This window comes from Castor canadensis, chromosome 17 (genome assembly GCF_047511655.1).
Source record: "Castor canadensis chromosome 17, mCasCan1.hap1v2, whole genome shotgun sequence".
Taxonomy (NCBI): Eukaryota; Metazoa; Chordata; class Mammalia; order Rodentia; family Castoridae; genus Castor; species Castor canadensis.
Window position 1 is genome coordinate 45,392,098 of NC_133402.1, and position 26,171 is coordinate 45,418,268.

The 26,171-nt window shown below is 43.2% G+C and overlaps 1 protein-coding gene across 8 annotated transcripts; it reads right to left on the reverse strand.

Annotated features, from left to right (window-relative positions):
- Positions 1 to 7,095: 7,095 nt before the first annotated feature.
- On the reverse strand, positions 7,096 to 25,858 carry Znf445 (zinc finger protein 445). 8 transcript variants are annotated; one of them, XM_074059496.1, is made up of 8 exons: positions 25,498 to 25,858; positions 25,003 to 25,304; positions 17,143 to 17,730; positions 14,712 to 14,880; positions 14,317 to 14,375; positions 13,898 to 14,102; positions 13,277 to 13,387; positions 7,096 to 12,540 (listed from the first exon to the last, which is right to left on the reverse strand). In XM_074059496.1, the coding sequence occupies exons 3-8, from the start codon at positions 17,569 to 17,571 to the stop codon at positions 10,382 to 10,384; spliced, it is 3,132 nt and encodes a 1,043-aa protein (XP_073915597.1). In that variant the 5' UTR covers positions 17,572 to 17,730; positions 25,003 to 25,304; positions 25,498 to 25,858; the 3' UTR covers positions 7,096 to 10,381. The 8 variants fall into 8 exon arrangements, with proteins under 8 accessions (XP_073915597.1, XP_073915600.1, XP_073915596.1 ...); XM_074059499.1 differs by having other exon boundaries at positions 25,214 to 25,304; positions 25,458 to 25,858; XM_074059495.1 differs by having other exon boundaries at positions 25,458 to 25,858.
- Positions 25,859 to 26,171: the final 313 nt, after the last annotated feature.

Genomic DNA, 26,171 nt, shown 5'->3' on the forward strand with positions numbered 1-26,171 from the left:
TGGGAATAAGGCAAAGAGGAGATACATAGTATAGCAAGTTGTAAAAATAATGCTGACAATTTGAAACACTGGGAGAAAAACCAAAAAGGTAAGTCAACATGTAAAACTATATTATAGGTCGTTCTTCAGAGAAATAGAGAAATCGATCCTAAAATTCACATGGAAGCAAAAAAGACCCAAACAACCAAAGCAATCCTGAACAAAAAGAATAATGCCGGAGGTATTACCTGCTTTCAAATTACAACAAAAATAACAAATTGTAACAAAAACATGGAGCTCATGCCTGTAATGCCAGCTACTTGAGAGGCTGAGATCAGGAGGATCACGGTTTGAAGCCAACCCCAGGCAGTTCATGAAACTCCATCTCAACCAGTGTCTGGGCGTGGTGGCATAGACCTGTTGTCCCAAGCTATACAAGGAGATTGAGATCGGGAGGATCAAGGTTCCAGGCCAGGCCATGCAAAAAAGTTCACAAGACACCATCTCAACAGTAAAAAGGCTGGGCATGGTGGTAGATGCCTGTCATTCCAGTTGTGGTGGGAGGTGTAAAATAGAATTGCAGGCAGTCCAGGCTGGCCTGGGAAGAAAGACTCTGTCTTCAAAATAATCAGAGCAAAAGGGGCTGGAAGCATGGCTTGAGCAATAGAGTGCCTGCCTGCCTGCCCAGCAAGCACAGAGCCCTGAGTTCAAACCCCAGTACTGAAAAACAAAAACAAAAAACCATGGTACTGGCACAAAAACACAGTAGAGCAATGGAACAGAAGACCCAGAAATGCACACAGCTACAAACATTTGCTGTTTGACAAAGGAGACAACACACTGGAGAAAAGACAGCCTCTTCAACAAATGGTGCTGGGAAAATTGGATATCAACATGTAGAAAACTGAAACTAGACTCCTAATTTTCACCATACAAAAATCAAAAACTGGAATAAAGATCTCAGTGTAAGACCTGAAACTCTGACACTATTACAGAAAAACATAGGAGAAACATTTGAAGGTATAGGCATAGCTAATGACTTTCTGAATAGGACTCCAGTTACTAAGGAAATAAGAACAAGAATTAACAAATTGGATTGCATTAAATTAAAAAGCCTCTGCATGTCAAAGGAAACAATTACCAGACAACCCACAAAATGGGGAAAATCTTTGCAAGCTATTCATTAGGCTAATATTAATATATGGAATATATAAAGAGTTAAAAAAACCTAAACACCAAAATAACAAATGATAATAAATGGTCAAATGAATTGAACAGACAGTTCTCCAAAGTACAAATAGGTAAGTACATGGAGACATGTTCAACAACCTTGGCCATAAAGGAAATGCAAATCAAAAACGGCATTGAGATTCCATCCAATCCCAGTCAGAAAGGGAAACAACAAACCCAAGTTCAAACACAAACCAACAACAACAACAACAAAAAGCTGAAAGTAGAACTACCATATATTCCCGCTATACCACAACTAGACATTTATCTGAAGGAGTGTAAGCAAGCACACCATAGAGACACCTGTACATCCACATTTATTACAGCTCTATTCACAATAGCCAAATTATGGAATCAGCTTAGGTACCGAACAACCAATGAATGGTTAAATTGTGGTACACATATACATTGGAGTACATTCAGCAATAAAAAGAATGAAAATGAATGGAACTGGAGACCGTTACATTGAGTGAAGGAAGTTCATAAAGACAAATATCTAATGATTTCACTCGTGGAATCTAGACCTAAAATAATAAGACATAATCATGTAGAGGGGGGAGCAGCATGAAGAGGGAGGGGAAAAGGGTATTGGGACAAGTAATGTATGTATGAAAATAGCATAATGAAACCCACTAAAACTTTAAAATGGGGTAGAGAGGTTAAGAAAGTAATGGGGGAGTTGGATTTGTTACATACATGTATGCAAATACCACAATGAAACCCCTTTGTAGAATCTATGCTAATTTTTAAAATCAAAAGAAAAAGTATATTATTGGGATAGATTATGGACAGTTGGATGGAAGTTGTCCCTAAGAGCAGGCTGGCTTTCACAGTCATTAACTTGCTTTTGATATATAGTTGGGGCTTTTGTTGTTTCTTTTAGGGCATGGAACTCCTCTGAGAATATGTTCACGTTCATTTTCTGTGTAGCACTGCTCTTTTTGAAATTCTAGGAGTCTATGTATACCAACACAAACATTTCCTATACACGTGCCCAACTTCTGTGCCACACTTCTCTGTTGCTTTGAATGCCTGGAACTCCATTCTGCATGCACTGGTACACAGATTTAGCAGACACAATGCTGGTGATGAGACAGCAACACCATTACCTAACTGGCTCTGACCTTACCTGCACATAATTATTTTGAACTCTGCTGGCTTCTTCAGGCAAATGCAGCTTCAATTCCTTAAAAGCTCCTGGAATTTCATCAGTGGGAAGGAATGCTGATGCAGGCAAATGACATATTTTTAAACAAGTTTTCATCATTGCTGTTATCATGTGACCAATAGATTCGTCTGAACTTTCTGCCAAATGCATAGGGCTGAATGAAAGAAAAAAAATAAACCTTCATTGGTGCTGTGGTTTAGGTTAAGTGTCCTCCAAAAGCCCATGTTAAAGGTGCGATGGCCACCAGACTGTGGCACTATTGGGAGGTTGTGGAACCTTTAAGAGGTGTGGCCTAGTGGGAAGAACTTAGGTCACTGGGGTGGGCCCTTGAAGGGGATATTGAGATCTTGACTCCTTGCTCTCTTCCTGGCTACCAAAAGTGAGATTTTTCTACCATGTGTGTCTCCACGATGTTCTGCCTTGCTACAGGCCCAAAGGCGGCAGGGCCAAGCAACCATGGACCAGTACTGAAACTGGGAGCCAAAATAAACCTTTTTCTCTTTGTAAGTTTTTTTCTCTCAGGTATTTTGTCATTATGAACGAAAGCTAACCAACCCAGAGCTCAAGCCTGTAATCTTAGCTATTTGGGAGGCTGGGATTGGGAGGATTATGATTTGAGGACAGTCCAGGTAAATAGTTCTTGAGACCCCATTGCCAAAATAGAGTAAAATGGATTAGATGTTTGGCTCAAGCAGGAGAAAGCGCCTGCTGTGCAAGCCGTACAGTCTAGTTCAAATCCAGTCCCACCCTTCCTGCCCCCCCAAAAAAGTTCTGATGGCAGTCAGGCGCACTTGGGAGGTGGAGATCAGGAGGATCATGGTTTGATGCCAGCCCAAGGAAAGAGTTTGCAAGATCCCATCTCAACCAATGTCTGGGCCTGGTGATATACCTGTCACTCCAGCTCCTCAGGGAAGCACAAATAGGAGGATCACAGTCCAAGACAACCTGGGCATAAAGCAAAACATTATCATAAAAGTAACCAACACAAAAAGTGCTGGCAGAGTGGCTCAAGTGGTAGAGTGCCTGTGTAGTAAGAATAAGACCCTGAGTTCAACTCCCAGTACCACCAAAATAAAAACAAAAATTAAAAAGGAACAAGTCCTGATTGCATCCAATTCATATAAGAAACATTTTCTTCTATAAATTGTAAATCATCTATAAATTATAAATTTATATTTATATATAAAGCGATTTACTTTTTCCAGTTATTAATACATAAGTGAAAAGATAAGTTTGAGTTTTTGGATCCAGCAGGTATATGAATTGTATATATTTGAAAAAAATATCTCAGTGGGAGCAGATCGGAAAAGTGCCATCCAACAGCCAGAGAAGCAAGCACTCATTTTCTAGATTAGTTAGTGGTAACTATACAAAGCCTACCTTCTTGGATTGCCCAGTATCCACCAAATAGAATTTACCACTTAATGTGTTTTGTGGCATATTTGTGTTTTGAGGAACCTCTATCTCAGTCGGTGTCTTTGGTCCAGGTCACTTGAGCTTGTCAAATTCCTTTTATTTTCTGACAAAAGGCATTACTTAAAGGCAAACATGGAACTAAGTGCAAAAGAACAGAACAGGACGTGATTGAATAATTTGGCTATTATCCTGTGTACTTCTAAAAACACAATAATGCCTACCCCAGAATTCAGCTTTCTACCCCTCTCATCCAACATTTTAAACAGTAATTGTGGTTTTCAGGGTTTCATCTTTCTGGATGTCAACATTTGGAATCTTTCAGGTTTCTTGTTTGAGGGATTTTAAACTAGAAATTTTGATCTGGGATTTAAACATTCAAGATTATGTCATTTGAGATCTTTCATGATTATGATTGGCACTGGTATAAACATTATGGACTACTTAGGACATGAAAGAACATAAAGAACTATCAGAATATGTAAATTAATGAATATACATGAAGATTAAAGTTAAAAATTCAATGTCACTAAATGAAGTTTTATTGGAGCACATCCATACACTTATTTATATAGAGATTTATTATAAGGAGTTAGCTCATGTGATAATGCAGGCTGGCAAGTCCAAAATCTGAGGGTGGCCAATAAGCTGGAGGCCCAGGAGAGACAATATTGCACTTGAGTCAAAGGCCATCTACCAAAGAGCCAGGAAAGGCCAATGTTATGAAATCTGAAGATAGTATGCTAGAGAACTTCTCTTGCTCAGGGGAGGTCAGACTTTTTGTTCTATTCAGGACTTTAGCTGATTGGAATGAGGCCCACTTGTTATAGAGGGTGCTATGGTTTGTCCCCGCCAAAACTCCTGCTGTGGCATGGTTCCTTAATGAAGGTGGCAGTGTTGGGAGGTGGGTGAGAAGGCACCTCCTAACTTTCTACCATGAGCTGAGCAGCGAAGACCCTCACCAGAAGCTAAGTAGATTCTGGTGCCAAGCTCTGTGGACTTCCCAGCTTCCTGGGCAGGAGCCAAAATAAACCTCGCTTCCTTTATTTCAAACTGTGAACAAAAATGTTAATGCCTGCTAGAGTTGCCCTTGAAGCAATGAGACTACTTTTGGCATAAGTCAGACATTGGTATGAAGCAACCTTAAACAAAACCTAGCTTCTGGTCTTGATGAGAGGGGCCCACTAGGCAAGGAGGAGGCAAGAAAGGCCGACCGCCCAATTCTGACTTAATTTCTCCTAACATGTAGCCGCCAAAGCACATATTTGTTTTCTATTAAAACCTCCTAGAGGTCTGAATTTTCCTTGGCAGTGTTGGGATTGGACCTCAGGGCCTTGCTTGCACTTGCTAGGCAAGCACTCTTATCACTTGAGCCACATCACCAGCCCTGAATTTTACAGGTAACAAAGCAAAAGTTATTTTGGGGCAAGGGTTTTTTGGTCATACTGGAGTTTGAACTCAGGGCTTCATGATTGCAAAGCAGGTGATCTACAACTTGAGCCATGCCTCCAAGGGTTTCTTTTTGTGCACATGCTCTACCTTAGAGAAAATCACCCTTGGGGTTCAGGAGAGAAAGCTTCTTGAAAAGCTTATTTTTCACACCTCAGGAAACTGCTGATTGCCACAACCACGTTGTCAGTCAGGGTGACTGTTTCTTTCAAACCCTACACCTTACATATAGCCTCTATGCCTGTCTAAGTGGTACATGGCAAACGCACCTAAGCATTCCAATCTCCCTAAGCATTTAGGTGTCTTCCTCTACAGTATAGAAAGGATATTCTAGCATTTCAACTTATTTGGTATAAGTAGACTAGCTGTGGGTCTATATGGCAAACAAGCAACAAGCTGTTAGAGCTATTCTTAGCTTCTCAAAACAATGAACCTCAAATCTCTGCTCAGCAAGCCCAAATCGATAAATTTTAACCAATCTGATTTATATTCTTTCAACCATAAGACCCATCCTGACAGGTTGGTCAGTGAAAACCAGCAAATGATGCAGCTTGGGGTGTGTGCTGTCTCCTCAAACTATATCACACCCTTTGAATCCTACTGGGACCTGAATCTGACTGTAGGTTTAAAAGCAAAAGGGGAAGTGGGAGTAGGCCCTGGGAGGTGTCACCAGTGTTTTGAAACACGAACCTCAGTCTCGCTGTGACATCCCCTTTCCTCCTTTCCCATGACACCCAGCATCAATGGCTGCCCCCTCTACAGAAAAATAGGTGCAAAAAGCCAGGGCCTCAACCCTGAAGTGGGACACTACCATCATCCACAGTAAGCCCCTCCTCACAGATCCAAGTTCAGTTCACAAGACCCCTCTGCCCATTTTCAGCCTTATGAAAATTCTAACCATCTCTTCTCTCTCTTCCTGCTTTGTGGTTTTGGTAGTATAGGATCCAACATTACCACCACCCAAAACTGGTTCAGATGTTGAGACCAATGACACTGCACAGCAGGTTATAAAAAGGTTTACTGTTCACAACTGAGGTTTCTGGACAAAGGCAGAGCAGGCACCAAGCCAGGCAGGCTTGGCTTGAGCCAGAGGGGAAACTGGCTGTGGTGATCATGGTTACAAAATGACTCGGCACTGGGAACCAAGCTCTGCGGTTTGAATTTTCCCTCTGGCACTGAGGGTGTAGTGCCTGAGCTTTTAGCCTGCTCAGGTGTGAGACAGTCTGAGGGGGAGGGTTTGAAGCTGTCAGCCACCACACATCAAAAATGGGGACAGATTCTATTATAGCTCCCCTATATAACTGCTCCTGGCAGTTTCTGCTGTGGAAGTTTCTGTCATTCTTTTTGCCTCTTTAAATATACCTAGTCAACAATTTCCAAGTTGTCTTTGTTCAAATACTTGGCATGGTTTCCAGCTCCTGACAAGGCAGTGGCTGATACAAAATGTTGCCATTCTTAGAAGAGTAGCATTAACTTAAAAGATGTGGTGGCTGGTGTTCTTTATTCATCTGAGAAAATAGAATGCCTGACAAGCATCCCTGTTCTCAAGTCCCACTTCCTCATCAGAATTATGAGTCTACAGCTTCTGCCTTCACATGCTATTTTTAGCAAGCAGAAATTAAAGAAAACTGAGCTTGAAATTTCCGGGAAGCTGTGTGTCTTGGGGATCAACTGAGTAGACAGGGAAATCCATCATTTCTTAAACTCCTTCATGGACTCCATCAGCCACAGAAATGCTGAGCCACAATTCTGCTAACAGCTACTCCTACTGTTCCCCGTTTTGGAGATGAAGACCACCAAGTCTTAAGAAATTCAGTGGCAGAGCTGGGATTTCTATATAATCACAAGATGTCAGAGTCAATGCTTAAATATTTTTTATTTTGACATATTTTAAAGAAAAGAGTTTAAAAGAACCCATCATATTATGTTGTTAATTTTCTGATGCATCTGCACTGATTTTTAGAAAGAAAACACAAATAAAGCTCCTGTGCACCCTACTGATTCCACCAACACTCCTGCCCTGGGAAGGTGAGCAGAGACCTGCACACATCAGCCCATTCATTCTTATTTCGTATCATTTGAATCTGCACAAGTGGGCAAAACATTAACACTATTATATACCAAGAATGCTTACATGCCAGCCACTATTCTAAACACTTTACATGCATTATTTCATTAAGTGCCCCCCCACCCCACCCAATCATCCTGGGAGGTTTGTTCTACCATTCCATTTACAGAAAAAGTGAGACACAAATCAATGAAAGTGATATGCCCATGGACACGCAACTTTATACTAATGTATACTATACACAGTTTCTACAATTTTCTCAGTATGGTTTTGGTTTTGAAAGTTTTTTTTTTTTTTTTTTTGAGACAAGGTCTTGCTATGTAGCCCAAGCTGGCCTTGAAAACACAATCCTCCTAATTTACCCTCAGAAGTGCTAGGATCATAGGTGTGTACCACCACACCCGGCTTCACATTCACTTAAGTACTTTCCAAACAGCAACCCACTTGTTACCCATTGATGACAATGCAGGCTTCTTCCAATCCCACTATCTAAACAGTGCTGCAATGAAGGCTTGTCTTGTCTCATCTCTTCACAGAGTTCCTCTAAGATCTACCCAGGAGGGAAAATGCTTGGCCAGTACTCACAACTTTACAAGACACTGAAAATTGCTTGGCACAGTAGTTGTCACAATTTCCATTCACAAAGCAGTGTGAATTCCAGTTGTCCCACACACTTAGCCACATGGGCTTGCAAAAACCCATTATATATGAGTTATTATTATTTTGCATTTCTCCAGCTTTCTTTTCTGCACATACCTCTGCCTGGTCTGCTAGTCTCTATCAGCAAAGGTGGGGATGACCACAATGAACAGGTGACTCAAAGGCTGTCTGATATCCACTCCTCTCTGTAACGGCCCCAGTCCACCTGGCTCTCCCCATGCCCAACTTCAGTTCCTCCAAGGGAATGGAGAAGGCTGAAAGAAGCCCACATGTCCTCCAGTCCAATCCAGTTGACAGAAGCTGTCAACTGGAGCCCTGTGACTCGGAACCATCCATGGCCAGGTTCTAACCAGCGAGTGGATACTTGTGGATGACTTCTGGTCAACATTTCACTCAAGGCCTCTTAAAAAGAACTGCCCCCAACCCTGATGTGACTGAACTAAAGTTGGTTCTAGATTCCTTAAGAGAGGCAATTTAGTGCTGAATCTCCTCTGCATGGCAAAAAGGTAAGTGAGCACCCACCCCTGGCCTCCCAGAATGCTTGGTTAGGCTGTGGTGACAGGTGTAACTGGGAACCCAGAGGATATTTACAGAGCAAGGCATGGGCCTCAGGAGAGAAGGGGCCTGGGGAGCAGGTTTAAGGATGAGGGCCAGGCCAGGCCAGGTCTTGAAGAGGTAAGACTTGGGCCAACAGAGGTGGGACACTCTGGACAAAAAGAGACAAGGACAGGCAAAGCAGTCCAGGTATGTTCAGGGAGTGCAATGAAGTCAAATTCAACACTGATCACATCAAAATGTTTTGTAGTTCATTCCTAGAAGTCAGGCTTTTATCAGTATTTCAATAATTACATATTACTTATAAAACTAAGATAATTTGAAAACTCAGGTCATTGGACAGACTGCATCACACAATTCCCAAATATTAATAGCTTCAGTGTAAAAGGATTTCTGTTGATTTTGACTTCATTCTTTATTTTAAAATCTGACTGGAATGTTTAAAAAAAAAGTGTATTATTCTATTAAAACAGCAGTAAAAAGACCTCTGGAGCACATACCAGGTAGCACAAGGAGTAGGGCGGGAAGCTGTGAACAGAAGAGGGGTATCTTGGGGTGTAGCACCAACTGACTGATGTGTGAGCAGCACCTCTACGAGGGCTCTGGACCCAGCACCCCCATGGCCTGGTCCACTTTTCTCCTCTTCCAGCTGGCTCAATCCACTCAACTCAAGACCCTGTACAATCCCCTTAGGACACCGGACAAGATCCTACCTCCTCTGCCTAGAACTCTCTTCCTAGAGATCCACATGGCTCACTCTCCAACCTCCTTTTTTATTTGTTTGCGGTACTGGGGTTTGAACTTAGGGCCTCATGGTTGCTAAGCAGACAACCTACCACCTGAGTCACTCAGACGGTCCTTTTTTTGCATTGGGTATTTTCGAGATGGTCTCTCAAACTATTTGCCTGGACTGTCCTTGAACCACAATCCCCCTGATCTCGGCCTCCTAAGTAGCTAGGATTACAGGCTTGAGCCACTGCCATCAGACTACTTCTGGTCTTTACTCAACTATTTTTCATCTCCTTTGTTGAGGCCCTCCCAGGCCAGCCTATTTAAAATCAAAATCCACTTCTTAATCCAGCATGCCTGCTTATTTACTTTGTCCTCAATACACACCACCACCCAGAGTACTACAAATCCCATTTGTTTATCATCTGTAAAGATCCAAGACAAGATTTTTTGTCTGTTCCAGTCACTGCTAGGTCTCTTGCACTGGTACACAGGAGGTACTCAGGATGTCTCTGCTGAACTGGGGGAAGCACTGCTGCCTGTGTAGACCCTGTAAAGTGGAGATGGTGATGAGGTACAGCTCCATTCTCTTAAGAGATGGAGCCCAGCGTTCTGCTTCCCTCACCTGCTGTTGGGACAGCTATAAGCCCCTGGTAGACATCTAAAAGCCAGCTGTGAAGCTGATGCCACAGCCAGAAAAATCATCAGAATAGGCACCATCACAGGCCAAACCTAAGGAGGAAATGAGGATGCAAGTGGCTCCTTCCCGAAGCCACAGCCAACCAGCCCACAGACATGATGTCCAACCACAAACAACAATGGTCTTTCTCTTTAGTGTTGTTGAAGGAGACCTGGCTGTGGGACCCCCGAGCTGCTGTGTGGAGGACTACCCGTCGGGGCCTGGGCCAAAGAACATCTTGCTGCTCTGCTCCAGCATCACCATCTAGCAGGTGGACTGGGTAGTCCCTGAGCTTTTAAATCCTCAGGATTCCTTGCCACTCACTTCCAAAATAGGAAGGGCTGGGCCCTTTGTGAATGTTTTCCTCATACTGCCTTCAATCAAGGTTTGCTAGCAGAGTAGCCAGGAGCCATTCTCCACCCCATTGTCATTAGGAGGCCCCAGGCTAATCTTAAATGTGGTTTTTCATATGCCGGGCCAAATTTGAAGACCACCTGAAGGTCTTCCCACACTCTCTGCATTTGAAAGGCCTCTCTCGTGTATGAAACCTCTTGTGGCTAATAAGGAGTGAACTCTTGCTAAAAGCTTTCCCACATATGCTACATTTGTGACCCTTTTTCTCAGTGGGTGGGTTCTGGAGTCCAGTGAGTATGGAGCTCTGGTTAGAAGGTCCCTCACGATCTTCACGGGGCTTCTCTCCACTTGGTTTTAATTCCTGTTCATCCAACTTTGTGTTCTGACAGGAAGATAAGCCAGGCAGGCTGCGTTCCGACTGTGCTGCTCTGGTGTTTCCTCTGTGTTTTCTCTGATGAACAGAAAGGGCATGTATCCCAATGAAATCTTTCCCACACCACTGACATTTAAAAGGTCTCTCCGTAGCATGGATTCTTTGATGCTTAACAAGACGATAATTTCTATCATAAGATTTCCCGCACAGATTGCACTTGTAGCGCTTCTCTCCACTGTGTATTCCCTGATGATCTAAAAGACTTCTTTTACGTGTAAAGGTTTTCCCGCATTCTTCACACCAAAAAGGTTTCTGACCAGTGAGGATTTTTGGCTGCACATTGGGAGTCTCCTCACTTTGATGACACTTGGTCTGTTGGTGCCAATTGTGTTGCCTCTCATGTCGATAGAGATTGGAGCTCCATCTGAAGGCTTTTCCACACTCCCTGCACTTATATGGCTTCTCTCTGGTGTGAATTCTCTGATGGATGAGAAGGAAGGAGTGATTGCGGAAGGCTTTGCCACACTGGTTACATTTGTGGGGCTCCTCTGTGGTGAAATTGCTTTGAGGAACTTGAAAGGCTCTGTCCTGAATAAAAGATGCCCCGTCTTTTCTTTTAATGGCATGATTCTTCTTATGAACAATAAAGGCTGATCTATAGGTAAATCCTTTCCCACACTCACTACATTGGTATGGTTTCTCTCTTGTGTGAATTCTCTGGTGCTCAATGAGGGTTTTCTTTTGTGTAAAAGTTTTCTCACAATGTTGACAAGGAAATATTTTTTCCACAGCGGGGACACCCTGGGGCTGAATGCACTTCTTCTGCCTGAAGTGCTCTCGACACTTACTTTGTTCACAAAACTCTTGCTCATGATGCAATCTCACATGACGAGTAAAGTTTGACCTCCACCGAAAGGTTTTCCTACATTTGATACATTTGTAAGGTTTCTCCTGTGTGTGAATCCTTTGATGTTCGAGAACATAGGACTTACAGTGGAAAGACTTCCTACACTGGCTGCAGTCAAAGAGCTTCTCCTCACTCTGGTCTCTCAAATGATGAACAAGCCTTGAGCTGTAGGTGAGAACTTCTTCACACTGACTTGATTCAAATTTCTGCTTAGTATGGGTTCCCTGGTGCAGACGGTAGGCTGACACACGTTGGAAAGCTTTCTCACATAAACTGCATTTATAAGGTTTCACTCCAGTGTGAATTTTCTCATGTCGTATACAGTTAGAGCTCCATCTGAAGGCTTTCCCACACACCCTACATTTAAAAGGTTTCTCCTGAGTATGAAGTCTCTGATGATCAGCAAGATGAGAGCTTCGACTGAAGGTCTTCCCACAGTCTCGACACTTATATAAGGTCCCCATGGTATAAAGAGTCTGCTCGGATTGGTGATGAGAGCTAAGCATGAAGCCCTTTCCCCTCATGTCCTTTTCACTCCCGTTCAGTTCGGTATGAATTCTCTGATGGAGGCTAAACCCTCCAATAGTGTGTCTGAGCCCTTTCCCATATTTCTTGTAGTCATAATGGTGTGAACTTTTTCTGAAGTGTCTGCCACAGCCATGTTTAAAGGATTGTTTTTTCTTGGAAACTCTCAAATATGTAACATGTTTTAGGTCAAGACTATTACTTCTTCCTGATACTTCAGATTCTTTCCCTGTCCTGTGACTGAAATCAGTCTCTTTTTTCATATCTCTCACTTGTCTGGGGTTTCCACAGTGCTGCTTTAACCTGCTCTTCTGTTCAAAACAGCCTCTGAGCCCTGTTCCCTCTGAAACACTTGTCAAAGAACATCCTGATGGTACAGCAAAGGTTTCTGCATGTTCCAAAGGGTCCTGTTTTAAGATGATCTTGCTTGTCTGAATCTGGAGCTCATCTCCTGACAAAAATTACAAAAAGAGAATACACTCTTCTATATGCAGAACTGGAGAAAGCAACAAGGGACCATAAAATGCCATTAACCCTTGGGTGGTAAGGATCTTGCCTGATTGCCAACACCTTTACAAAACAGCCAAAAACAAGGCAAAACATGAATGAGTACTGCAAACAACAGGGAAGGGAGAAGCAGAAACAAGATGGGCATAGCAGCTAAAGATACGTGGAAATTATATCCAGCAGGAAACAAAAAGTATTGAGAAGAAGAAAGTACTAAATAGCAAGAGGGGGAAGAAAAATCCTGGCACAGGAGCATTTTACAAAGGCACCCAAAAACCCAAGGAGCGCCTGGCTGAAAGAACTAGAAATCAAGTCTATCCCAGAAACAAGAATTAAAGCAAAACAGGAGTGAGATGAGGCCTCCTAAGAGCAGGATGGGGTTGGGGGCAGGTGACTCTAAGAAAGTGCTGGCACAGGCTGAGGAGAAGCATTAATGAGTAGAAAAGAGGAACGGTGAATCCCTTTGATGGGCAAGAACTGTTATTGAGAGAGATGCTGGGGAAGGGACAGGGCTGGAAACAAATGGCCTATTATAGACAAGCCAGGAGGGGAGAGGCCCAGGGACCCAACAGGTCTTAGCAACTCCTTCTAGCAAACAATGGAATAAGTTCCCAGTGATATACTTGACCATAAAGAGAAGATGCAGGAGGGACAGGACCTGGTGGGTTTTTGGAACTCACCTGCAGGGACAATACCTGGATCCCTCTTAGGCTGAACTGTGCAGACATTCAAGCCCCACGGCTCCCTTGCTTCCAACCAGGAGATCAGAGCAGGTTTGGAGAATGGTCCCACTGCAGAAAAGAAGGAAACGAATGGGCAGGTAGGTGGGTCAAGTGGAACTACTCTCTAGGGTCCTTCGCCTGAGGTCCTGGTAGGGAGGAGGGAGGGCCAGAAAGGCAAGAGGAGGAAGCAAGGGCAGGAGGTGGCCCAGGAAGCCATTTCTGATAATAGCTCCGAACAGAAAGATGACAGGCTGAGAAAAGTCATAGGCAAAAGGATCACAAGGATTCTCTAGAGGTGGGAACCAAAACTGCTTAATTGGTAAATCAGTCAACATTTTTTGAATGAATGCCTAAATGGAGTAGGAAATTGGAATATCCTTAATCTTTGCAATAACCTAATGTGACAGGCATTACTATCCCCATTTTTCAAAAGAGGATAGTGAGGTGATAGATTAAGTGACCTAGCTAGCAGTTATAGAGCCAGGATCAAAACCCAGGCCACTCCTTTCTACACATTACCGTAAAACCAAGAAGACAGAAGTAAAAGTAGATAGAAGCACAGAAAAGTTGAAGGCTTACCCAGAGAAGCCAGGGTCCTATAATTCTCCAGCATCACATCCCGGTAGAGGTTCCGCTGAGCAGAATTCAGGCATCCCCACTCATCCTGGGAGAAGGTTATCTCCACATCTTTGAAAGTCAAAGCCTCCTGAAAAAACAGTGGCTTAGAGCTGGTCTTCAGCACCCAGCTTTCAGGACGGGAGAGGGGGCTGGCTCTGAGTAAGTACTGGATGGATCAAGCAAAGATGGAAGACCACTCACTAGAAAGTTCTAGGCTCAAGGGGGATTAATCTGGTCTTTGGATATGAAATTAACGAACAGAAAAACCCAGGACAAAGGATCTGCACTGCTCCATTAAGAAGCAATGTGAGACACCAGGAAAAGCCAAAAGCCCTGGGACTCACCTAGTGCTGGACTATCAGGGACCTGGTGGCTGTTACCTGGTCTCCTGGGCTGTCCTCTTTCAGTGGAGGGTCAGGTACCTGGGCAGCAGGAGAATCTGAAGGAGAAGAAAGAGCCATGAGAGAGCTGGATACCCCACTGAGAAGCCCACTTTTCCCTACTAAAGGACTCTTTCTCCTAGATGACTCCTGGACCCAGACTGTTAAAATACCCACAGGACATGTCCTCAGTGTCTATTGGGGGCCAGGATGGGGAGAATTGGAGATGCAATGGCAGGAGGAACTAGCTAGACATGGGTCACAGAAGGATGAAAAGAGACACAGATCTAAAGGACAAAGATTCTTGTGAGAGGACAGATGGTGACAAGATGACAGTACAGGAAATCTGGGAGGTGTGACATAAGGCTGGAGTCTCAGAGCCAGGCAGTGAGTACCGGATTGCCCAGCCAGGAAGTCATGCACTCCTATTGCAAGGGGAGGCTCCAGGTGGTCCCCCAGAGCAGAGCTGCTCCTGAGAGATGAAGCAGGAGGCCATATCTGTGCAGGTTGCAGTGCTCCTGTGCCCATCCAATGCACATCTGGGCTCTGGGCAGGGCGTGGGTCCTGGCAAAAAGAAAATGTTGTAAGAGGATCCCTGTGGGAATCAAAAATCAAACTCAGAGAAGAGGCCACATAGCTAATTTCTAAACGTCAAAGGCTGAGGGATAAGCCTCCAGAATCTTTTTACTTCCAAGAAGGGGAAGAGCAAACAGAAAATCCAGGCAGGCCTCTCCTACCTGTTAGCTCATAAAGAGGGCCTGGGAGAGTCCAGGTGGACACAGGTTCCTGCTCAACATAAGGACACACCTGGCAAGTCACTAGTCATCAGTCCTCAGATACCACAGTAACACCTCCCTTTTACCCTCTACCCTGGCCTAGCACTGACAAACTACAGAAGGAATTGGTCCGAGATACAGTGAAGTATTGGGTACTGTCAAGCACGGCTCTAAGCACAGATATGCACAGTGACCTCAGAGAAGGCTAGCTTGCAGACAGGAGACCTGACTAAAGCAGTAATACCTCTAGAGAGGCAATGCTAATCATGAGGGTCAGTCAGGGAACTATAGAAAAAAAAGTCTCAGGTGCAGAAACAGACAGTGCTCATCCAAGCAGAGAAAAGCAAAGAGGAGGCCTTTGTCTCAGGACTTAACATAGCTCTGGTCTCCAAGGCAAGGCCATCCTTAATATAGAAAGGAGTACAGGAGACTACAGCTAATGAACGTGTAGTTTTTCTGGTCCTCTGGCCAAAACATTCTCTATGGTATGGTGAGGACACTGAGCATCTGACAGAGACAAACAGACTAAAGAGAATGAACTAACCAGTCATTAGCTCCAGTTCCCTCAAACCCTAGTAACAGGAGAATAGCAAAACAGTAAGGGAGCACACCCTAACTAATTTAAGAACAAATTTCCAGGCCCTAGTGTTTCATACTGTGATCATTTTACTGAGCTGTCTAGATGATTCTATTCTTAAAGCACTCATTTTTCAGAATGTGGGGGCTTTCTCTCAGTCCCCATTGTCTTCTAATTTCTAGCTATCTTTCAATCAGTTAGGGCCTTTTTGCTCATTTGGCAATGTTCTCATGGATTTTTAAGCCTTATCTCTATCCCTAAATGAGCTAAATACAAGCAAGCCATAGTTTTGTAACTGCTGTGTACCTTATTTCACTTCATAAATTATTATTAAGTCCTTTTGAACATCCCATCGTTTTGGTAAAAACGCTGAATGTTCCTTTAGATTTTTAAAAATAGTACCCAATATTAAACAAAGATGTTTTCCCTTTTTTTTAAACAGCTCGTGGACGATGTTCAAATGCTACTTAATTTTTATAATAAATTTGGGGTGCAAGGTCAAATTTGTTTCAGAAATTTTATTTATCTTGTTTACTTATTATTCATATGTGCATACAATGCTTGGGTCATTTCTCCCCACTCTCCCCACCCCCCCCATGTTTCAGAAATTTTAACAACCTTTATCTATGTATGAATTACGCATGCAGAGTCACCTATTTTATATAAATAAAATTTGAAGAAAAAATGGTAACTGCCCTTTAAAAAAAAAAAATCAAGAAGATACGGGACATTTCCTTATGCAACAGAAGGAGCAGAAAGTCACCCACCACCACTCTACTGCCAGGCCTAGGACTGTTCATTCTGCTTTCCAGCACCAAGGCCAGGGCCAGGGACATGACAAGCACTCAAATATTTACTGAACAAATTCCCACGGTTAGATCATTTCTGCATTTGCTTCTTAAAAAACAGGCTCTGAAAGGTATAACTACATGACCAAGGACACTGAAGTTGTGGAATAAAAAGTCTTGAAAACTGAATAAAACTGAACTCGTCCCATTTCCCAGCCCCAGGGAAATCATGTCCATCCCACCTGCCCCGCCACACACACAGACCCCAAAAGCTCCTTGCAAAGGAAGCCACATGGTACATGCAGACTGCTCTTTTGTACTCTCCCACTCAAAAATCAAGTCCTGACTCTGTTACCCCTTCTGTCCTACCACTTCACAGGGCTATAGTCAGTATCAAGCCAAACAGATAATATGTGGAGATAAGACTTTTATACTATAAACCACTGTGTTTTAAAACTAGTTACTGTGATTTATAGATATATGCTGACCCTATCCTGGAACTGAGGTTCCTCTTGAAAGTGAGAAGAGCTTCATGCTAAAGGGTGTGTGGCTTAGGGTCCAGTTCTCAGCTGCTCAAGTACTACAAGAATAAGAAGGGGAGGCCTCCCTGCATTCCTCAAGCTGACAGTTCAAAGGGCCACCCCAGCCACAGACAGACAGGCAGAGTTCAACTGGCACCACTTACCCTCTGTGGTGTCCCATCCAGGTCCCTCTGCAGCTCCTCCAGCAAGGCCACAGCCTCCTCACCACTCTCAGGGCCATGGATCTGCACCCAGGTCCGGAGCTCCCCAGGCAGGATGCTCAGGAACTGCTCCAGCACCAGCAGCTCCAGCATCTGTGCCTTGGAGAGAACATCAGGCCTCATCCACCAGCGGCAGAGCTCCCGGAGTCGGCTCAGAGTTTCTAGGGGCCCAGAAGACTCATGGTAGCGCAACTGCCTGAAGAGCTGGCGGAACAGCTCCTGGCCAGCACGGTTGAGTGTCTGTGGCCTGGCAGTCTGCACCACAGTATACCCTTCATCCTCTTCTTCCTTCTTTACCATCCGAATGCGCCCTCGCTCCCTGGAGGTGGGGGCCTGAACTGGATGAACAGCGTACCACCTGCCTGGAGGCATTACTCTGGTTCAAAGTCCACCCAGCTGAGTGCAAACCAAATCTGCTGCCTTCAGGGAATCACTACTGGATCCTTGAGAGTATCTTCTCAGCACTGCAGCACAAGGCCATTTTCTGGAACACCAGAAGTCACTGGCAAGAGACTGAAATAAGCAGCATTCCTGTTTAGGAGGAGACAGATAAGATCCTGTCGGTGGGGATCATCTTGTGTGTGAGGAGAGGGCACAGGTACATGAGTATTTGCACAGATGTACTTGCCAGTATCAAGCAGACCAAGGCTAGACTGTCACCTACTAAGGTACACCAAAAAATATCCCAGAATACAGTAAAATGTGTATAGGGATGAAAACACAAATGGCTAAGGAAAAAAGTCAAAAAAGACCTAAGTAAGTAGATATAAACATACATGTATTAGAAAACTTGACATAGTAAAGTGTCAATTCTCTCCAAGCTGATCTACATACTTAATGCAATTCCTACAAAATCTCAGTAAGACTGAGGACATGGGAGCTGGAGATGTGCTTAGCATACACAAAAATGTTCTCTAGCACTAGGGGTAAAAAAGATTGTGCTACAACTTTTGTGGAAAGGGAAAAGAACTAGAAGAGATAAAGCAATTTTGAAAAATAACAATAAAGTGGAAGAATTACTCTACCTAATTTTAAGACATAAAATAGCTACAGTAATCAAGACTGTGTGGTATTGGTGAAGAACAGACATATAGATCAAGGGAACAGAACAGAAAAGTCAGAAGTAGACCCACACAAATTTGCTCAACTGATTTTCAAGTATCAAATGTGCTTTTACTAATATTGTAAAACAGTATTTTAAAATATCTCACATGAACAATTAAAAAATAAAACAAAATGGTGATGGGGAATCCCCTGATTCTGGCTCACCAATGAATTTAAAATACTAATCTGAAAACTATTAATCCAGTTTCCCATTGACTTCCTGTATTTCCTTTTGTAATTCTTCACAACAAAGGTATCCAAGGGTTCAAGCCACTTTCAGAAGACAGCAGACCTTAGTAGAAAGAGCACAAAGCCAGGTACACACCTATAATCCCAGCACTCGAGAAAGTGGGACAGGATCTTGAGTTTCAGGGCAGCCTAAGCCACAGAGAGGCCTTCTTTCAAAAAAATAAAAAAGAACGAGCATAGAATGTAAACTAAGTCAGACTTGGTTTCCAAAACAGTTCCCTACTTGCTAGCTATATGACTGAGGATGCATCCTCTCACCTCTTGAAATGTGTGCCCACATGGTATAAAATAGACGGGATAATGACATTTAAATAAGAAGTGACCTGGGGCACATTTTGGGCTCTCACTGAATGTTTGTTTTTTTCCCATCTGAGAAAGGAGCTTGCGCTCTAAGCCACATAAGCATGTAGAGTAGTCCATTTCGGCGACATACCCCAATGATTTTTTATAAAGATACAAAGCAATTCAAATAGGAAAGATGATCTTCTCAACAAATACCACTGGTGCAATTGTACAGTCATAGGCAGATAGCAAAAGCTGGCCTAACGTCATACCCTATACAAAAATCAATTCAAAATGGATCGCAAACTTATATGTATAATATTTAACTAGGCAGCTTTTAGAAAAAAAATCAAAGGAAAACTTCATGATCCAGCAATATACAAAAAGAACTATATGCTGTAAACAAGTGGAATTTATCCTAAGAATGCACAGATTGTTAATATATCAACAGAATAAAAAACAAAAATTATGTGGTCATGTCAACAGACAACAGAAAAAGTTTTTGACAAAATCAAACACTGTTATGATAAAAAGCACTCAGAAGGGTAAGAATAGAAAGTAATTTCTGTTTGATAAAATGTATCTACAAAAACCTCATGGCTAGCTGGGTGCCATGGCTCACATCTGTAATCCTAGCTACTTGGGAGGTGGAGACCGGGAGGACCACGGTCCAAGGCCAGCCTGGGCATAATAACAAGACCCTATTCGAAAAATAACTAAAGCAAAAAGTTTGCCTGGGCTGGTGGTAGAGCACCAGCCTAGCAAGCACAAGACCCTAAACTTAAATCCTAATACACCCCCCCAAAGTGAAAGACTTATGCTTGCCCCCAAATGGACAGACAATATCCAATCTCACTTCTTCTATGTAACACCGACTGGAAGGTTCTAGACTGATCAATTAAGAGAACAGGAAGGAGGGAGGAAAAGTGAAGAAGGAAGGGAGGGAAAAAGAAAAAAGAAAAAGAAGAAAATCCTAAGCAGTCAACTAAAATCTACTGGAACTAAGAATAAGTTCAACAAGATTGGAGAATATAGTATCAACTTGCAAAAGTAGTATTTCTATACAGTAATAATGCACAAACCAAAACTAAAATTAAGAAAACAATTCTATTTACAACAGCATCAAAAAGAATAAAATAGGCTGGGTGTAGTGGTTCATGCCTACAATCCTAGCTACACAGGAGGCAGAGATTAGGAGGACTGTGGTTCAAAGTCAGCCCAGGCAAACAGTTCGAGAGACCCTATCTTGAAAAAACTCATCACAGAAAAGGGCTGGTGGAGTGGCTCAAAGTGTAGGCCCTGAGTTCAAACCATAGTACCAGAAAAAAGAATAAAATATTTAGTAAATTCAACAAAAGCATAAAACATACTCTAAAAACTACAAAATACTGTTAGAAGAAATCAACACAGGATCCCAGCTGAGAAATAATTAAAGCAAAAAAGGGAAGGGGTCATGGCTCAAATGGTAGAGCACCTGCCAAGCAAAGGCAAAGCCCTAAGTTCAAAAAAAAAAAAAGACATCCTGTGTTCATGGATCAGAAGACTAAATATTCAAGATAGCAACACTCCCCAAAGTGATCTACTGATTCAACATGCTCCTTATCAGAAAATCAGTTGACTTCTTTGTACATATTAACAAGCTGGTCCTATGAAAATCAAGAAACCAACATAGTCAAGCAATTTTGGAAAAGAAAGTTGGGGAACTCACAAGCTATATGATTTTTTTTTTTTTTTGGACACATAGTCACCTTGTGTAGCCCTCACTGACCTCAAACTCATGATCCTCCTGGGTGTACAGTTTGCATCTTGAACGTTCTCCAAAGGCCCATGTATTGAAGGCTTGGTCCCCAGTTTGTAGTGCTACTGGGAAGTGATAGAACCTTTAGAAGTGGAGCTTGGTGGAAACCAGATCACTGAAGGTGTGCCCTTGAAGGGGTATTGGGACCCTAGCCCCTTTCTCTTCCTCTGTTTTTGCTTGCCAGCACCCATGAATTCAACAGCTTCTTCTGCCATGTGCTCCCAGCCATGATATGCTGACGCATCACAGGCCAGGGGTCAATGAACCATGGACTAAGACCTCCAAAACTGTGAGACAAAATATGCTTTTCATCTTTTTAAGTTGACTATTTCAGGTATTATGCTATAGTAACACACAGCTGACTAACACAACAGACGATGGAGGAAGGATTATTACAAGTCAGTGGGAAAGAACAAAATATTCAATAATCTGTGTTGAGACAACTGGCAAGGCAAATACAAACAATAAAAGCACACAAAAATGAATTCTAGTTAAGAATTTAAACTAGTTTATCTTTTTCAGATAAAACGGAAAAAGACGAGAAAGAGAAAGAACTTTTGTTTAAGAAAACAAAAGGAGGTCAGGTACTTTGGCATATGCCCACAGTCACAGCTATTTGGGAGGCTGGACAGGAGAATCACTTAATTCAGGAGTTTGACTCTAGCTTAGACAACAGGAGATCGTGTGTCAAAATAAATTAATTAAATTAAAATTAAAAGACAACAAAAGGAGAATTATAGTACACTATAAAAGTCGCTATGGCTATAAAATGATTAGCAGCCATAGGTACAATAAAACCTCTCACTGAGCAGTATGATACAACCTGGTCCAGGGATTTTTTCTTTTCTTTGTCATTTTTATTAGCATATAATAGTTGTACAGGGGATTTCGTTGTGACATTCCTACATATACATATAATGTACCCCAGTTTGGTTTATCCCCTCCATTATTCTCCCTCTTCTCCCTTTCCCTTCTTAAAATGACTTTGACATGTTTCAATATTCCATATTCATACATGTATAGAAAATACACTGACCATACTCACCCTCCTTTAACCTCTGTTTTCCCACCCCTCCCACTAGTTCCCTCGCATTAACATGACCTGTTTTACATTCCTGTCCTTCATTGTTTAAGTGTCTGTTCACTGTTCGCTGTGGGGTGTGGGGGTAGAGCAAAACAAAAGCCCCTGAGCTCAATCCCAGTTCAGTGAAAAAAAGAAAATAAATTTGTGGCCCAGGATTTCTAACCCTGGTCCTGGGAATTTCCAGGAGACAAAACCACCTCAGTACAGATTCACCTTTCAAAAACATCACAAGAGTAGTTTAAACTTCCTTTTTGGAAAAACAAAAACTAGTAACTAGCCAGACAGAATACAGTTACCAGAAACCGGGACTTAGGGAGATCTGCTCCTGCTATCACTCTCGTAAGAATTAGTGGTTGAGCATCAGACAGAGTCAAAGACTCATCTTTTGCATGGATTGAACTGTCCATACAAAGTAATAACTCTATAGGAAATAATTTATTTAGCCAACCATGGGTGACCAAGGTCCAGGAATGCAGCTTCAAGTTACCCTAAATGACAGAAGAGGAAGAGGTTGTGTGAATTCTTACAGCCAAAGAACATCATAGATCAATACATTCACCAAATACACTGGGGGGGGGGGCGTTAGGCATGTGGCCCACAGCAAAGCAGGGAAACTTGCTTGTAGGTTTCCAATGTGATCTCCCAGCAAACTTAGCTTTAGGGTTGGTGCGCTTTTCACCAGACTGTAGAGCAAACATTAACAAAGCTTAACAATCCATCCAGATTTACCTGGTAGTGGCACAAATGTTAGCTCAGACACAGTGGTTAAAAGTATAAGGCTACTTTTCTAAAGGGCCTGAGAGGACAAGGTAATTTTGGCTCTGAACCTACAACACTCCATCACTCCAGGAACATGTTCTACTCTGTTGAGATCAAGTCTGCAGTACCTTCAACACAGAGTAGGTATCTGCAGAGAACACGGGCTTCCCATGGTGAACCAAAGGGAAAAGCTGGAGTAGCCCCTGGAGAAGCTGGTCACCTAGAACCACCCAGAGCACAGTGAGCATAGCTACCCAGCCAGGTGGCTGCGTTTGTCACTCAGAAGACATCCTGATGCTGCAGGTTTCCTCCCAAGTCCCAACTACCTTTTGAGGGCAGAGGAAATGCTTCACTTATCGACTTGTTGAGGTTAAAGTACAATTTGAGTACCCATGCCTGAGAAGACATGTGAGCCAGCCTCTCCTCTCAGAGCAGAACACCTTAACCCAGTGTCATTTTCTCAAAGAAATGGGTTTGCAAAGAAGGGAGAAACTTCCATGCAAGAACTTGGCATTTTTCAAGATTTTCTTCTTTTTGTTATTTTGCTCCTTCACCCATAGGTGTAATTTTATTTTAAAATCCCCATTAACTAGCCTCTTATTCTTGTGTTTTCCTACCAGCGTGAGTGTACGTAAGGGTATATTTTATATTGATAATAAACAAACAAGTTTCTAGATATTAACAACTAATGATTGACCTTGGTACATATTTAAAACCTTAAAATAAGTCAGGTGCCTGTAGCTCACACTTAATAATCCTAGCTACTTGGAAGGCTGAGATCAGAAGGATCTCTGTTTGAGGCCAGACTAGGCAAATAGTTTGAGAGACACCCCCCCCCATCTCCAAAATAACCACAGCAAAATGAGCTGGAGGTGTGGCTCGAGTGGTAGAGCTCCTGCTTTGCAAGTGTGAAGCCCTGATATCGACCTCATCCTCAAATGGCTTAAGCACAAGGCATCAGATACAATCAAACTCGGGGACATTCTAAAATTACATACAACGAGACACTTCAAAAACGTCACAGTCCTGAAGACACAGAAAGATCTAACATCTGTCACAGATTAAAGGAGATCAAGGAGACATGACAATAAATGAGGGATTCTAGACTGGATCGTGGGCAGAAAAAGAACTCTACAGAAAAATGATGAAGTTTGAATAAAATCTGTAGTTTAATTAAATTGGATTCTGCCAATATAAATTTCTTAATTTTGATGAGTGTGCTATGGTTATCTTTAGGCAAACGAGGTAGAGAGTACAAGAGTACTCTGTAATTTTTTGCAAACTCAGTATGTCTGCAATTATTCAAAATAAAAGGTTTTCTTTTAATGAGAGGTCTAAGTCAGTATCATTTTTATTTGATTTGTTTCTATTTTAAGTGCTAAGGATTAACTTGGCAATCAGTCTTAAAAAAGATATTAAATACTCTCATTTTTTCTTATCTTGCAATTTGAGCCACTGTTCCACTAATTTAGCATATATTTATTGAGGATCTACTGTGTCACAGGTGCTAAGGTCACAGTAGTGGATAAAACAGACAAAAAGCACTGCCTTGAGGACACATATACACACACATATGTGTATCATACATATCTTACATATACATCTGTATGGTATGGTATGTTTGATAGTGACAGGTGCTATGTAATAGAATAAAACAAAGAGAGAGAAGTGTAAGATCCGGAAGAGGAAAAAAGTAAGTTCATGAATTCAGTCTTGTTGAAAGCATAAGGATTCAACTGACACTGAGAGGAATGCTCACAAAACCTCTTTCAGATTATTTCTTGTACAAAAATCTTGACGACTGCAAAAATCCTGTATGTTTTACCTTACTTTATGTCTTTATTCTCAAGCAACATACAATGTTTATGCACTAGTAATACTTCCTGGATACCAGAAGCCCCAGAAAACTTCCGGATGGGACAAAAGTATTGTTCATGCTTTTGTCAGCTTTTTTTTTTTTAAGTGCATATTGAGGTTTATCATCAAAACATTCCTATCTTCCCAGCTTACATAAGAATTTTTTTTTTTCTTGCAACCAAAACTTGCCTGCCTTTCTGCAGCTTTAAGAAAACATACAAGAGCAGTCTAGTTCTTCAATCCCCGAATATGTGAAGAGACATGCATGTGCACAGGACACAGTGAATGCAGCACAATAGCTGTAGGTTAGAGCTGGACCTTTGTTTAAAAAAACTGCCTTATGTATACTGGTTCTTTCATTTTGAAAGAATAATCTTAACAAACAAGATTTTACTATTTTTCTACACAAATGCTACTTGTAGAGCATTTAGAGTATCATGTAAACGTATACTATGGCAAATAAACTGCAAACACGTTTTAATGATCCTGGGGGGGGGGGGGGGCAATGTATTCGTGTGGTCACCATGGCAGTGCCAATTCAACCCAAAATAGGAACAAACGGACTTGGGCGTACCTCAGTGGTGGAGCGCTTGCCTAGCAAGCCCAAGGCCCTGGGTTCGACATCCAGCACCTAAAATAATGATTTTTAAAGGGCAATGGTGTTAATTACCTACTGCTACTGAATTGCACATTCTTCCGTGGTGAAAACGTCGTCTGTGTGTATCGCAGGCAGACGTTGCGCGTATTTTATCAAAACACGTTTCATCGGCATACGATCAAGTTTCTTAAAAGCATAATCCCCACAGGGCTGCGGGCGTGGGGGCGCAACCCGCGCGCCGGTAACGTCACCGAAATTCCCGACCCGCCGCTTCTCCGCTCACCCGCGCTCTCCCGGGCTCCACTGAATGGCGGATATCTGCACAAGCGGGTGAGAGGCCGAAACACCGACTCCACCTTCTCTCCGCCCGAGACCTGGTGGCAAAGCGGTTCCCGAAACCCTTCCTGGCGGGGCAGGATCACAAGGCCCCGAGCCCGGAACGCGGCCTCCAGCTTCGCCCGCCGCCACCCGAGCCCCGCCACCCTACAGACGCCACAGCACACCGCGCCCGCCGCCAAGCCACTCACCGTCTCGCGCCGCCGAGCCTCCCGCCACCGGGCCACTCACCGCCTCCCACTTCCCAGACGGCGCCCCACTCCGCTGCCTCTGCCTTCGGCCACCAGGGTCGCGCATGCGCTTCGCCGCTCCGGCCCTACGCGGCCTCTCTAGGAAACTTGGAGGACCGAAGTCTCCACTGCTCCTCCGCCCCAGGGCTGGGCTGGCTTCTCAGGGTGGGCCAGCTTGACCCACAGCCCTCGCCTCCTCCTGCATGCCTTGTTGATTGTAGGACCAGCGAGAATAAGACTCAAACCCAGGTGTTTGGAGGAAAGGAAGATTTATTACCCTAGCGGGCCAGCACCCTGGATCTCTCCAAAAATGGCACTGGCCTGCAGTTCAGGGCTGCGGGGGTTTTTATGCCTCAGACTGCAGAAGCAAGCAAGCGGGGAGGACAAAAGCAGACCTGGAAGTTAGCCTCTTGCTAGGAGGTTGCAACATTGTGATAGGTCCTTGACCCCCACAGGACCGGCGGGAAGTCCAACAAGATCCCCCCCCACCCATGGCTGTTTGCAAAATTCTGCTTGCAAAACATCCTTCTCTTCCTGTTTTTCAAGTAATCACTGATAATCAGCCCATTCCACCTTGTGATCGCTGACAAACGGGGACCAACGGCTTTGCCGTTCTTTAGGAAGGATACCCTCCCTCCTCTGCCTGATGGCCCCTCCTATAAAACCCACTACCCA